A 15,301-nucleotide genomic window follows, 5' to 3' on the forward strand; every position below is an offset into this window, starting at 1 on the left:
TGTATATACGTATATATTATTTGTATATACAAATATACAAATATACATATCGTATATATATATATACATAAAATATACATATATACGCAATATATAAAATATATATGTTTATATATAAGACAAACAGAAATACTGACGCCTTCAATAAATGCGCATCGTTAATTTGAAGAAATTACAAGAAATCAATTCGATTTGATAAAATTTTGAAAGCCAGCCATTGAACTCTCTTAGTTTTAAATGTACAAGATTGCGCAGAAATCTGTTTTACCATCATATCATCGCCGTAGTCGTCATTGTCATCTTTATAGTATTATATTCTTTCATAAGTACGCGTGGAAAAAAAATATTTTTACCGTCGATTTATTAAACTTTCTTTGACATTAGAATACTGGAATTTCCAATTTATTTATTTTTTCCTCTGAGTAAGATAAAGAAAATGATATTTAAGCAACGTTAATACAATAGACAAAATTTTTTCATTTTTCCATCATTTGCATTTTTGAATAATGTTAAAAGAGACACATTACAACTATACATGTTCATGGACGAAGGAATCTTTTTTGAGAAAAAAATAATGGTAAAAATAATGATAATAATAAAAATTAAAAAAGAAAGATAAAAAAAGAAAATAAATACGACGATCAGGAATAATAGTAATTATTTCGGCGTAATCTTGCAGCTTTTAATATAGCTCATTCGAAAAATAACTTAAAATCATTTGGAAGATAAGACCGTATATGGTAACACAGCCATTATGCAAGCTTTTATACGAATCACAAATTCCTGGTTCAACAGATACGGATTACATACACACGCATCCATACATGCGTAATAGAGAGAGCCACGCATTCATGCACACACAGAACAACATGCACGCAAACGTATCACACTCTTTCGCACGCACACGCACCAACACACACACACGCATACATACACACGTAATTGCCATCGTGTTTTGTCACGTATAATCGATCGGTACGAGACTGAAGACGAATAGATTCTTTTTTTTTTAAACTTTGTCAAGTTCCTCGAATACAATCGTATCACTTGGAATAATTGCACATGTAGTAATTCTTTTTCTTTCTTCAGGGATATTTTGTCAGCTGCATGACTCGTAAAGCACCAGATTAAATGGTTTTTATTTTTTATTTTTTTTTCTTTCTTGTAAGGGATGATGTGTGCGCGCGCATATACACACATACTATATATATATATATATATATATATATATATATATATATACATATACATATATATATATACATACATGTGTGACAAGTATATACTTATAAACGAGCCCGTGCACAACGAGGATATGCATATACGACTACTAATCTGTTTGCTATTGATAATTAAAATCTTGTCGGATCATTCACAAATCTTCATCAGCTTTAGTCTCGTACGTGCGTAAAATCAAATATTTTTTTAACATATCTCTTTTTTTAAACACTCTTGGACAGCCTAAGCTGAAAGAATAGTAGTCAATATCCTATGTGCGGTCATTAAATCGTCCCGCTTCTCTCCACACTGGTACAAAATGGCACGACCGTTTCGTTAACCATGAGTATTATATATATACGCATCATAACTCGACACCTACTTAGCGCGATTAAAAATTAACGTTTTGTTGTCTGGCTTGTTTTATTTTATTTCTTTTTTTTCTTCTTCTTTTACTTCTGTAGAAAATAAACAGAAAAAAAAGAAAAATAATAATTAAAAAAAAAAAAAAAAAAAAAAAAAAAGAAAAGGAAAAAGAAAAAATTTGATTTAAAACTGTCGTGTTATTTAATAAATAGCGACTTTCTCTCTTGGACATCTATTTATAAATAAATATTTGCTAAACGCAGCAGAGCTGTAGCACATTCGGAAACGAGTTAAATAAGAATAACGCGTATAATAATGGGTTTACAAAACTCTATACGTTTAAAAGAAAGAAAAACAATAGAAACGATATTGTGATTATAATTATATGTATAAACAGATGAGGAAATTAAAAAAAAGAAATATATATATATATATAGTTTATAAATATATTTAACTATATATATATGTGTGTGTATATATATACATATACATATATTATATATATATATATATACATATATTATATATATACATATATTATATATATATATATATATATATATAACAGAAAAAGAAAAGAAGAGAGATAAAAAGAAAACGTTTAAAAATGAAGCCTTTCATCGGATTATTAAAGTGAATTAATTAATCGTGCTATTAACGCATCGTAAGTTTTGTTACCTACGATGCATATGTAACAACGAATAACTTTTTAAGAGCTGTACAACTAACAACAGGATACTCTCTGCAGGTTCTAGAAATATGAAATGAATTTGTCTATTTTTATTTATAGCAGGTATGCTTTCCATGGCAAATGTCATTTTAAACTCTCCCAGAAATAAAAACATGTATCTTTCTCCCCCACTCTCATTATATCTTTTGGTTAGTTAATATACTTTTACGTTAATTAATAGTCTTCGGAAATATATTCGTAATGTTTTATTAAAATTTATAGCTAATTTTTAAAAATCACTTCTTTTAAGTAGTGATTTGAGAAGTATCTTTGTACAGGGCAAATTTTTTTACGTTCCGGCATTCGCTAAGGTATCGATCGTTAATAGAAACATCCAATGTGCAGAAATTTTCTTTTTTTCCTTCTTTTCTTCTTCGATATATGTATGTATCGCCAATAGTTCTTCCACGCAAATATAATATAATCTATTGCACGAGCGGTCGTAACATCGCGATGGTAATAATAATAATAATAATAATAATAATAATAATAATAATAATAATAATAATAATAATAATAATAATAATAGTAATAATAATAATAGTAATAGTAATAATTATAATAATAATCATAATTATAATTATAATTATAATAAAATAGTAATAATAATAATAATAATAATAATAATAATAATAATAATAATAGCGATCGAAGGAAAGCTTTGATGAATTAAACATTTAAAGACAATATATTACATTCGATTTTTCTTTTAGATCATCCAATCTATAATTATAGTACGTAACCGATCGTTATTGTTAATTACACATATACACGTTAAAACTTAGTTTCTCGCGTGTTATCGAACCAAAAAGGGAAGCGCATTTAACGATAGAAACCTTAGCGAAGTGCAGTCAGCTCACGTTTGAAATGCACATGTTAATTAATTACGGTGAATTTGGGCACTTTGTGACATTTCACTTCACCCTCAGATCATTTACATACATTAATAATTTATATTACACACTTACAGCTTTTCTAATGAGTCTCTGTCTTAACATCGAATAATATACATATATGAATATTATATATATACATTTAAATATATATATAATATATACATATATTTTTCCTATAACGTAATCATTCATTAGTTCGTATTTATACAATTATCATTAATTATCACCTAACTTGGCATCCTTGTGGGAGCGGCGCAGGCGGACATCCCGACGAATTGTGTGTCGCGCTTTGGGACAGCAAAGGAATATCGTCCTCTTTGGAAGATTGTTTATCCGAGAGTTTCCCGCTCCTAGTATCGCTACACGGCAACTCCTCGGAGGAGGGTAACGAGAGCGAGTTCACCAGCGCACTATCGTCACTCGCACTACTACTACTACTTGCCACTGGATCCTTAAGTTCATAACCTTCCTGGCAACGAGTCAATTTTAATCTTATAGGTGTAACTTTAGCGGAACGCACGTTCCTAAGGGCGGTGGCACTCGTATTAGAATCCGTCGGTTGTTTATCATCGATGACACTGTCCATAGGATAAGCGAGTTCTTCCTTGGAAGGTTCCACAGGTGGTGGTCCAATTCGAGCATCGTAGTCTGCATTCTTCGATTCCGTACGTGCTTGTTCGGCTACGTCAATGCCCGCAGTGAGGAAGCTCGAGACGTCGTTGCTAGGTTCACGAAGTTCGTTCGCCGACGAATTGCTACTGCTCTTACCTAATCGTATTATTAATTTCGGCGTTGCTGCTCCACCCTCTAAGATTTGAACACGAGCTTCCTTCTTACTCGACTGCCGTCTCTTTCTCTTACCGTTCTTATCCTTCTTACTCTTTACTTTCGTTTTCTCGTCGTCGTTGTCAAAGCCAGCCATTATCATACGACGGAACTTCATGCTCTCTCTACGAAGCTCCTCTATACTTGGTGTACTAGGAATACTGCTCAATCGTTTTTTAGGAGGCCTTATTCTAGTCCTATCGTCTTGTTGCACGTTGCCCATTTCTTGGCCGATTATACTGTTTCCTATTTTGATCTTCAATTTCGGTGGACCAGTGTTGTTCGTCGTGACGGTTGTAGCCGTCGCCGCCGTAGCAGTAGCCGTCGCTACGACCGTTGCAGCCGTGGGTGCGACAACTCCCGTAGCTGTAGCACCTGTCGTAGCCGTTGCAGCAGCAGCTACGGCTGCAGCAGCCGCGGCTGCTGCTCCCGACGCCGTACCGCTCGACGTTGTTATAGTTGTCACGGATGGTTTTGCTTGTCTACCTCTTCTACCACGATCAACGTTGCCACCAAAGATCATTCCACCTCCGCTACCTCCGCTACGTCTTCGATCGGAGACACCCTCCTCGTCTGTCACGTCGAGGAAGCTTCCCCTCTCTTTTCTCCGTTTCTTTTCCATGTTCGCGTCCACAACCGCTTTGTAATCTTCTCTGGTTGGTATACTCGTCATCGACGCGACGGCTTTCGGTATCGTTATAACTGTACGATTGACAGGAGGTAGAATGATAGGTGCCGAGGTCGCATTACCACAAGCTGGATCGCCATCCATATTCATATCCTGCGAACAGTATTGCCTCAGTAGTTCCTTCTTACGCATCCTTCGAAGATTCGACGTTCCAGAGGCAACTGACGCACTGGTAGCAGCAGGTGTTATGATTACTGGCGCCTGTTGTGCCAATGGTGGTACCGACGATGCCGGCACGTAATTAGCGTCGAGGAATGGACCTTTGATCTTAACTTTCAACTGATTACGAGAGTCCGAGAGGGAAACTTTGTTGGCTTCGTTAAAGTTCGACGAAGATGCCATTACAGCATCTATGCTTGGATTGTTGAAGTTAGCCTTCGAGGAGGGATCGGCTTGTTGTTTGCTACCAGCAATCAGAGCGGATTGGAGCTCCTTCTCGATGTCTTCCTCGATATCGGGTAATGCCGAGTCCGTGGAGACACCAGCGGCGAACGAGCTGAGAAGATGATTCGCGTAGGATTGAGAATGGCTCAAGGATGAACTAGGAGCATCGACGTTCGAGTTATAAGTTCGCATGTCGACCGGACCTGGAAGCAAGGGCAAGACAGTATCGGCAAACACTTGACCAGCATTCGATTCGGATTCGGCAATGGCCGCAGCTGCTGTCGCGTTGCCAACTACGGCAGAAACGCTGACGGCACCGCTGCCACCGGCACCAGCAACGACTCCACTTGCCACGTTAGCATCGTGCATCGCTGGTGACGATAGTCTCTTATCGTCGGCGTATTTCTTATGTAACGTACTCGGACTAGAGAGACGAGATTGGTGTACTCCGTCGTTGGCCATCAGCAGTGATCCTTCACCTCTCTTTTCACCTCCGATGTCCGTAGATTTTTTCCTTTCGCGCATTGTCCGCAAATCCGCGATGTTGGTCTCGTTCGTCGAATCTTCATCGGAATCAAAATCGTATACTGTGCCTACAAGCTTATTTTGAATCGAGTCGTCGTTGTGCATAGCATTCGTGGGGAAGGTCGAAAGTATGCCCATGTTAGAGGCCTGATTGTTTCTACCTCTACCTCTACCTCGACCACGACCACGATTTCTATAGCTCGACTGTTGTTGTTGTCCACCCTTCGTTCCACGGCCACGAGCCCGTGGAGCTCCACTACTAACGGAAGTATTCTTGATAGTCTCTCCATGCCTCGGTGATTTCCCAGGAGATTTTCCTTGAAGGGAGGTCACTCTGGCAGAGGTTCTCGTCGGTTTGGATGGCGATTTCTTGCCGGATTGTTGCGGTACCGTTACCGTTTTGCAGTCGACCTGAACTTCCTGAGCATTTTCGACAGCTGCAACAGCGGCAGTCACAGCTGCAACAGCGGCAGCGGCGGCTTCGCTCACTTGTACCGTTGACGTTAACGTCGTCGATGTTGTGGTCACCGTCGCCAGTGACGTAGGTGACATCGTCGTCGACATGACCGTTGGCATAGACGTCGAAGTCGTCGTTATCGTCGTTGCGGTCGTTACTACAGCCGCTGCTGTTACCGTTGTTGTCGTGCTATCGAGGAAAGATGGCATTATTGGTGGCATCACAGATACGTTCGCGTCCTGTTGTAACTGAGGTGGCTCGTGTTCCGTCTCGAGCGACGGCTGTGCCGATTGAGGTGGTGGTGTTGGTACTTTAGTAGGTGATACCATTGCTGCAGTCAAGGCCATGTTGTGAGAAGATGAGGTGAAGGCGGCGGTACATGGCGATGCCTGCATGTTCAGCGACTCTTCCAATGGTTTCGGTACATGCGATAACAAGGATTGTGGAGTAGGAAAAGGTGCACCGAAAGGCGGTGGAAACATAGCCGTACCTGGTGACGGGTACGGCAACGGAGCGCTGCACGGCTGAGGTGGAAAGAGGGAAACAGGACCGGCATAAGAGTTTGCTTCGGAATAAGCATGATACGCCGCAGCGTCCATCGCCGAACACGCTGGGAATGGCATAGGTGGTATATTCTTGTAAGGAGGAATCGCAGTATGATCCTCACCGGACGAGGCTGACGTGATCGACGAAGACGTCGATCTTCGCGATGGTAATACTTGGCTCTCGGCCCAACGAGTATCTTGCCGCGAAGCGTTCATCTCGTTGTACGGGGAACCGTTTTGTACATAATCCTGTCTCATATCCGACGACATCTCTTCCTTCTCCAATACTCGATCCATCTCGCTTCCTTGATCGTCCTCTGAATTTGGGAGACCTATGAGATGTCTGTTCACCATTTCCATCGGCGTTATTTCGTCGACCATTTGCGTGGGTATTCCTGTCACTTGTTGGTCCATTACTGCCATAGATTGTGCTCGATTTTCCGCATGTGGTTCCAAATGTTGAGCAGCACGGACCATGGAATGAGTCTGTTGCAAAAGATATTGTTCTTGCATGTTCATGTTCAGCTGAGAATGTACCAACGTATCGGGATTATTTTCCGGTAATACGTTCGAGATATCGTTTGTGAATTGATGATTGCCATAACGGTGATTTTGATTATCCATTAATGTGTTTAGATGCACATCCGCAGGATTAAAGTTCTCTATACTCGGCGGCACCCATCGTTCGTCCGCTTCGGCTCTGTCCAATTTAGCACGCTCAACTACGGTTACTTTTGAAGTTTCAAGATCCTCGTTATTGTACGACACATAATGTTCGCTGTTGTTCGTATAACATAATTTTCGTTTCTCCTCGGTCGTGTGATTTTTGCAAGCAATATCATCGGACGTTCGAGCAAGCTCCTCAGTATCCTTCATCTCTTGCGCAGGTACAGACTCCGTCTCTAAGATCTTCACCTCGTTCTCCTCAGGAATTTGATCCACAGCCTTTTCGACTTGCGTCTCCTCCTTCTTTATGTCGTCTTCCACGGTGACAGGTTCTAGCTCGAACTGACTAGAATTCGATTTTTTCGACAGCTCCATACGTAGTTTTTCCACTAAATGTAATGTCTCTCGAGCACTGTCCTCCTTTGAATCTTCCTTAAACCATAGCTCGTTATTGAACGAGAATGTTAGCGGTGCTGATCTTTCTTCGGCATCACGAGGAATATTAAAACCATCGTCGTTTACCATGTCATCCGTTAATATGTCTTGATCGAAATCAAATAGTTCTGACACGCTAGGATCTTTGCTACCATGTTGCGGTGAAAATATTGAACGATTGCTAGATTTTTTTCTTTTGTTAACTTCTTTCTCCACATTTTCAGAAGCGATTTTATCAAGGGTTGGCTTCGAAAAGACATCATCCCTTCCTTCCTTTGTCGACGTCTCTTCGATGGCTAACCGAGTTTCGCAAGAATCCGTGGTAGGCATACTTTCCATCTTATCCTCGCTTTTACTTTTTCTATCCGCAAACTTTTCGTGCGTTATCTCGGTAATATCGTTTTTAATTGAGATTTCCTCTGATTTTGGCTTATCCATGATCATTTTATCCTCGCTTATGTGATTTTTATGATCCTCGCTCTTTATCGTGTCGTTTAAGGGAATTTTCTCTTGAACGGATCCTTTCGTATTACTTTGTTCGTTACATATTGTCTTTTCTATCTTAACCTCTGTATTTTTATTCTTTGATAATTTGTCCATATGTTCGCGTTTCTCGAGAAGTTTATCCAATCCTTTCAGCGATTTCTTCGGACTGTCTCTTTCGGCACGACGCTGCTTCATTTCTTCCTCTAACGTATTCACCGCATTTTTATTACTAGGTTTTTTGATTTTCTTATCGTCCGCCTTTAAGGTACTTTCAACGCACTTTATAGAATCTAACGTAACCGTTTTAGAAATATCTTTGTTAATATCTTTTTCAATCTCTTTAGTTGGTTTTTCGGTCAATCTCTTCTCACCTTTCTTGAGGGAAGACGCCTCTTTAACGTTTTTGTCATCCTTTGCCGGAATCTCAGTAGATTTTCGTTTACGAGTATCTGATTTTGTCCTAGATCCTGTACTATTGTCTTCTTTACTCTTGAAAGGTGGTGGTTCTGATTGCTTAACGATTTGATTGGATTTCTTGACAGATTTGGACCCAGAAAGATTTCGTGACCCATCATTATTTCGAGACCCACTAAACAGATTTTGGTCAGTTGATGGTTGTGGTTGCAATATTCCGGATTTCTTTGATGACTCTCTTTGATCTGCTTTTTTATTAGTTGTTTGTTGTTGTGATTCATCTGGTTGCTGCTGTTGTTGTTGTTGTTGTTGCTGATGTTGTTCCTTAGAGATTGAGGTTCCGCTTGATTCTTCTCTTTCAGTAGACGGCGGCTGAAACTCTGGTCCATGCCGCCCGTCGGAAGTTTTAAGCTTCTTATCGGGCAGCTTCTTGAGTTTCCGTCCTATAGTCTTTTTCTTTTCAGATTCCATAGACTCGTCTACTGATTTAACGAATTGTCGCTTCACTACAGCCTTATTCTTGGATTGATTGCCTGTATCACTTTCAGAAGATGTATTAGACGAAGACGCTTGATCCTTAACAGAACTTCGAATTTGTTGCGTAGGACTTTTACTTTCGTCCGTATCACTGCTACTTTCAGAAGAACTGCTACAACTACTGCTGCTGCTACTTTCGCTATTACTCGATAATACAGAAGATAAATATTTGCACTCTGGTAATTTTTTCGGTTTTTTAGATGGCTCTTCCTTCGTTTCCTTCCTAATTGCCTCTTCTTTCTTAGGTGATTCTTCCTTCTTGTTTTCTTTCTTTTTCCCGCTATCCGGTGAGTCTTTCTTTGGCTTAACGTCTAATATTTCCGCTTCAGATTGAACAATCTTCGTACCCATACCGCTCTTTATATGTTCAGCAGCTTTTTTCGCAGCTTGTCTTTGCGGTACGTAAGCAAGAATTTCCATACCATCGCCAAACTCTTTATCGAAATCATATACGTCGTTACTCTTTGTTTGATCTTTAGTCGTTTTATTATCCTTTTGTTTCTTACCAGATGGTTTCTCTTTCGTCTGTTTCGTAGGTTTAGTCTCTTCGCCGGGCGATTTAACAAATTCTACAGATTCCGTCGTTAGATTGTCCCTCTTAGCTTGCGATCTTTGCATGATTTCGGAAGCCTTTTTCGCAGCTTGTCTTTGAGGTACTATAAGGGCCGAAGGAATATATTCTTTTTTCTTTGCACTCTTTACATTCTCTTTGTTTTTAGTCGAATCGTCCACGTAATCCTGTTTTGTGTCCTTGCACGTAAAGCTCTTCTGAGAATTTTTCGATATGTCTGCTGCCGAAAATTCCTTAACTGCAGCTTTAGTTATAAGTACAGCAGAATGAGAAGCATGTTCTTGCGAATCTGAATCTGTATCTGAGTATATTGCAGAAGCTACAGAAGGTCCCAGACGCGTTGCTGTATTAGTGTTTAAAGGCAACAATTCATCACTCTCACTTCCTGATGCACTACCAAGTTCTTTTTCCATATGTTGTAACGTACGAGATCTATTATTCACAGTATCCAATTTATCACTTTCACTACTTTCTTGAAGCAACGAACGAGTTCTATCCTGAACACCAGATTTCTTGGCTTTGCGTCTAGCTGTTTTAGACTTTGGAGAGTTTACTTCTTCCTCTGTGCTCGAATCGCTCTCGAGTTTGAAATTTTTCGACTTATTTGAACATTTATTTGACGCCTTCACAGTACTTTTTATTACATCTGGTTCACTACTGCTCATAGAAGATAAGTCACTACCATATAAACTTTTCTTCCTGACTGAACCATTGAAGTACATCTTCTTGTTGGATGCACCATTAAAATCTGGCTGTACTTTCTTTTCGTTACTGGACACTGGAGTAGGCGATCTAATTCCTGCAATTCTTGCGACTAATGTGTCGATATCACGCGTGTACTCCTCTGAATCAGGATGGGAATATAAACGATCATATATTGATGGTCCATGATTAGCTGCCAATACAGATGCAGCTACAGCTGGTGGTAGCGGAGGTCCAGACAATATCAACGATTGCTTATGAAATGTTTGTTCACGTAACCTCAAGAAAGAACGGCACAGTTTCTCGCGTCTACCAACCATGTAGCACAGATTTCTGACTCGTTCTAAATCTTGTCGGAGCTGCACGAACGTACGCATTTTTTCCAAATCTGCTGCTTGGCCTTGAGCACGTGCTCCAGCACTTGAGAGTTCACCGCAACGTGGTGCCAATAACGGTTTATTGTGACCAGCCTAAAAAATAATACACAAAACATAAAAATAAATGTTGGTGCAATTTTAAAAGTGTAGCAATCTCATATTTTCGATGATATCAATAACTTACCCTTCGTTTTAGCTTCCAATAATTATAAATGTATATAATGGCGTCTGTATCTACATCCAATTGTTGCGATACGATATCTTTTAGACATACGTGTTTATCAAATTCAGCTTCTATTTCTTGTAACCTAAGATGACAAAAGAAATATTATTGTAACATATAGTAATATATAAATGATGTGCATACAAAAAGTCTATTAAATAATTTTAACAAAAGTTTACGGGGACTATTGTAATATCGGTTGATATACAATAAAGTATATAATTCTACATTGTTGGCGTTACATACTTTGCCGCACGAGCTTGGTTCTTTTCTTCCGAAGTCATATCTTTGCGTTTGCGTCTTCTGGATTCACCATCTTCAGAATCTGAACCACCATTACCACTGTTATTTCCAATATTTCCTCCAACGCCAACTTTATCTTTCGTATTTGTTCTACTATGTTTCTGACAATAAGACTGCGAAAAAGACAATTAATCAATTAACACGAAAAACATGTAATTTCTTTTCTTTACTTTTGTGATCATTTATCAATATATTTACCCTTAATTTGACACCATCATCAGCCATTTCATCTTCAATAATTGCTTTCATTTCAAGACCATATTTAAAAGCACAAGTAACATGATACGCTGTTTTACATGTTTTTATGCTGCATTGTATACATGCACCCACACGTTCACGACACAATACACAAATAAGAGCCCAACGACTTTGCTGTAATTATTTATTACATAAATATTAAGCATTTGGGATATAAAAATACTAAATTTGAAAAATTTTAATCCAATATATAATTATTACCGGAATACTGGATATTTTTGTAATTGGTTCCATTCTTTCTACGCAACCAATGCTGACTTCTGGTATCCAAAGTGCACACGAAACATGAGCCCATTTTTGTCCACTACGTGTACATTTCATTGCACCTCCTTTGTTTGGACACAGAACACAGTCTGGTCGCTGACTTAAGGAACAAGTTCTGCATAACCATGAACCATCTGGTATTGAAGTAATACCATAACATGCTTGATGCACGCATATATTGCAACAATCACAGAACACCATTTCATTTCCTTCTTCAGAGTCAGGCTAATAAGTTAAATGACACTTTATTAATTTATTTTATAAGATTGTTTATATTGTTTATTATGCAATTACAATTCTTAATTTAGACATGCTTTTTTTAAGAATATGATAAAGACGATTAAAATATAAAACACTTACGGATCTACAAACGTCACAAATAACATTCTCATCATATTCAATTCCAAGACCTTCTTCATTTTTTACGATAGTTTGTATTCTTTCCCAACACCGAACTTCTAACTCTTCTATTACACGTTCTAATTCTGATTCGGTGATAGGTAACTGACCAGCCTAAAATTATGTAAAAATAGTAAAAATTTGTCTTGACCTCTACACTTTATTGAAAATGAATTCAATATATTAAATCGCAATTGCAATTATAAATGTACATCGAATTTCAGTAGAAATGTATTAATTTAAAAGAACTATGTATTATAAAACTTGGAGTGGTCTATATTGATATTAATGTAAAATCAAACATTAACATTATTCTAATACAGACATGGAGATACATCATATTTTATTTCCTTACCTGCGCTCTTTCACCATTCAAAACATCTAACCAAGCAATATCTGTATCATCCAGATCATAAGCACAAGCTTTTTCTGCTCGTGCAGGTGTAGTACTTAAATGATGATCTTCAGAATTGAAATAATCATCTCGGGATATTCTTATAAATTTTTTAGGTCTAGAAATTAAAAACTGATGTTAAAAAAAAAGCAAAGCTTTGCATTATCTACCAAATATATTTTGAAATAAAAAACATGTTATTTGGAATGTTGGTTAATACTTACAATTTGAATTCACCATGTAATTTCAAAGGAGATGTTTGTGTAACAGTAACCATTGGCTCAGGAAGGGAATCTGGATTGACAGGTACTTGAACACCTCTTTCCCATTCCTGTTTCCACTGATCAGTAATAACCCAGTACTCGTTTGGACTTAATGGTTCACTATCCGGTAATTTCATAGCACTGATCAGATCTTTACGAAACAGTTCTGCTGGGGCCTCAGCAGCTGATCGATTGTATATACTTGAAATTTTAATGTCACTGACAGGTCGGGGGGTCCAGGATGCCCCCCCTTGACTGGACGACGCCATCGTTTCCTCCTCTTCTGAAGGCCCCGTTGCTGCTGGCAGGGCCGATGAACCTGTGGCAGCGGGTCCCAATCTGCATTTACGCCTTTTAATCGCGCCTGGACAAGACGCCAAATCATTGTCGTTTCTGTTGACTCTCTTCCCTCGTTGTGCCATTCTACTACACCAAATAAGCTAGTGGTACGTGGCACATGCAGGTGGGCTATGCACACCCTGAAAAAAAATAAAAATAGTTATATTTTTTATATATATTTTAAATATATATTATAAGTAATCACCATTGGATACTTACTACATAGTTATCCATATATTCATTATCTTGAAAGTAGACTTTTAATCGAACTGCAACAAATATAGGTAAAAAAATTATATTAATTATTATCTACCATTAATACAAACATACAAAGTGACAATAAAATAAAAAAAAATTAAAACAATTTTAAGAGATAGTTTTCATTCATAACTGCTTCTTTAGATGAAAGATTATTTTTGAGAATTTCAATTAGTGTCATATCAACCAAAAATAAAAAGAGGAAGAAAAATAAATTAAAACTAAACTAAGATATTTTCAAGTTTTTATCAAATCAAATGTCTTGTAATATTTAACATATCTTAAATATTACACATTATAGATTCAATATCTTCTAATAGAGCTCTACGTACAATTTTGATATATCATTAACATTATGCATATAATAATTTCAAATAGTTTTACTTAACATGCTCAAAGAATGTCAAAAATGATTAAATATAGTTTAATATTCTTTTTTTAATACAAATGCATGCTTTGCATTTTACTAAAGAAGCAATACATTATTTATATATAATTTTAACATATAATTACATGCAAATATATCATACGAATATCTAAAATAAAAACATTTATAATCGACATAAGGTTTTTTAGTGACTTTTGTTTTGAATATGAAATAAGAAAACGCTTAACAAGAAAGCACTTTTGTATATAAACAGAAAAAGAAGTAAACTGTGCACGACATTCACTTATAATAGTAGCAAGCACTGATGTAGCAAGCATAATAAATTTTATATATACACACACTCATACACTTTGAATATCAAAGATAGTGGTTACCAACAAAACAGTGTGCCGAGACTGGAATGAAATTGCAATCGCGCACAGCCAGTCCGGTTAAGTGACGTCTCCTTTTGAACCCCACCATTCAAGTTTTAGATGCATACTTTACACGGTGGAAAAATCACCATTAATTGAAATTCTGCATTGTTGTGGTGCTTGTTTTGAGACAGGGACGTTTTCCACTACACAATCCTAGCCACTGGCTGAGCACAATTCCACACTCCTGTCTCAGCTGTAGAAAAAGAAGAGGTTATAAAAAACCAAGTTCCATGGCAATAATAGTGTAACATACACATTCGGCAGTCACTAATCAACAGATTGCAACCTCGGACAAGCTCGATTTTAAAGAAAGTCTTGATAAAATCACAAAACGTACGAAAATCATAAAAGGTTGTTCCCATCCTAAATATCATGTAAACATTGACACGGAGCTATCCCGGAAATTTCAAGTAAATCCTATCGCAAAGCGGTTTCACTCACTGTACGTATTCTCGATCGAGCGAGCCGAGGACAGCATTAGATAGCATGATACGCGCGAAATTATGAGAAACGGCGTATTCGCACGGAGAAAATGCTCACGGCTCCATTACGCTGCTGCTGCTGCTGCTGCTCCTGCTGCTGCTGCTGCTGCTCCAGCTACCCAACAACATTGACAATACAGATGGCAGCACCTTCGGGCGCAGTCCACACAAGTTTCTACACACACTCCGAAAACCATTAAATACCTTATTATTGATCTATTAGCTGAATATATTTCCGCGCGCACAGTTGCACGTGATTTCGGAAAAGCTGAAAAACCACCGTGAGGATGCCAATCGTAGGCGAGCAAATTCTTAAATCGCCACAGAGCTGACAGAGATAAGTGCGTACACCTCTGTCACAGCAGCCTAACCAACATGTCCTCATTAGCGATTCCAGTAACATATAGCCAGTTCGTACTCACTTTGCAACGATCCTACGTCTTCTGGCTATTTTCAAAAATTATTCGTACAACCGTGACCGATCGTATTTAA

At 38.0% G+C, this 15,301-nt stretch overlaps 1 protein-coding gene across 7 annotated transcripts; it reads right to left on the minus strand.

Moving 5' to 3' along the window:
- Positions 1-2,505: 2,505 nt before the first annotated feature.
- On the minus strand, positions 2,506-15,003 carry LOC127062504 (PHD finger protein rhinoceros). 7 transcript variants are annotated; one of them, XM_050990853.1, is made up of 11 exons: positions 14,868-14,985; positions 14,286-14,520; positions 13,485-13,534; positions 12,888-13,405; positions 12,625-12,781; positions 12,231-12,383; positions 11,808-12,095; positions 11,547-11,720; positions 11,292-11,461; positions 11,007-11,130; positions 2,506-10,915 (listed from the first exon to the last, which is right to left on the minus strand). In XM_050990853.1, the coding sequence occupies exons 4-11, from the start codon at positions 13,346-13,348 to the stop codon at positions 3,434-3,436; spliced, it is 9,009 nt and encodes a 3,002-aa protein (XP_050846810.1). In that variant the 5' UTR covers positions 13,349-13,405; positions 13,485-13,534; positions 14,286-14,520; positions 14,868-14,985; the 3' UTR covers positions 2,506-3,433. The 7 variants fall into 7 exon arrangements, with proteins under 7 accessions (XP_050846810.1, XP_050846806.1, XP_050846805.1 ...); XM_050990849.1 differs by having other exon boundaries at positions 14,769-14,885; XM_050990848.1 differs by lacking the exon at positions 14,868-14,985 and adding an exon at positions 14,665-14,857.
- Positions 15,004-15,301: the final 298 nt, after the last annotated feature.

The sequence above is a fragment of the Vespula vulgaris genome, chromosome 3 (assembly GCF_905475345.1).
Source record: "Vespula vulgaris chromosome 3, iyVesVulg1.1, whole genome shotgun sequence".
Taxonomy (NCBI): domain Eukaryota; kingdom Metazoa; phylum Arthropoda; class Insecta; order Hymenoptera; family Vespidae; genus Vespula; species Vespula vulgaris.

Excerpts from the sequence above, each read along its gene's own strand:
- LOC127062504 (XM_050990855.1), bottom strand. The coding sequence starts at position 13,348 with ATGGCACAACGAGGGAAGAGAGTCAACAGAAACGACAATGATTTGGCG. Across the intron at positions 12,096-12,230 it reads TTTGTGACGTTTGTAGATCC|CCTGACTCTGAAGAAGGAAA; the intron begins GTAAGTGTTTTA and ends TTAACTTATTAG. Across the intron at positions 11,462-11,546 it reads ATGATGGTGTCAAATTAAGG|TCTTATTGTCAGAAACATAG; the intron begins GTAAATATATTG and ends TCTTTTTCGCAG.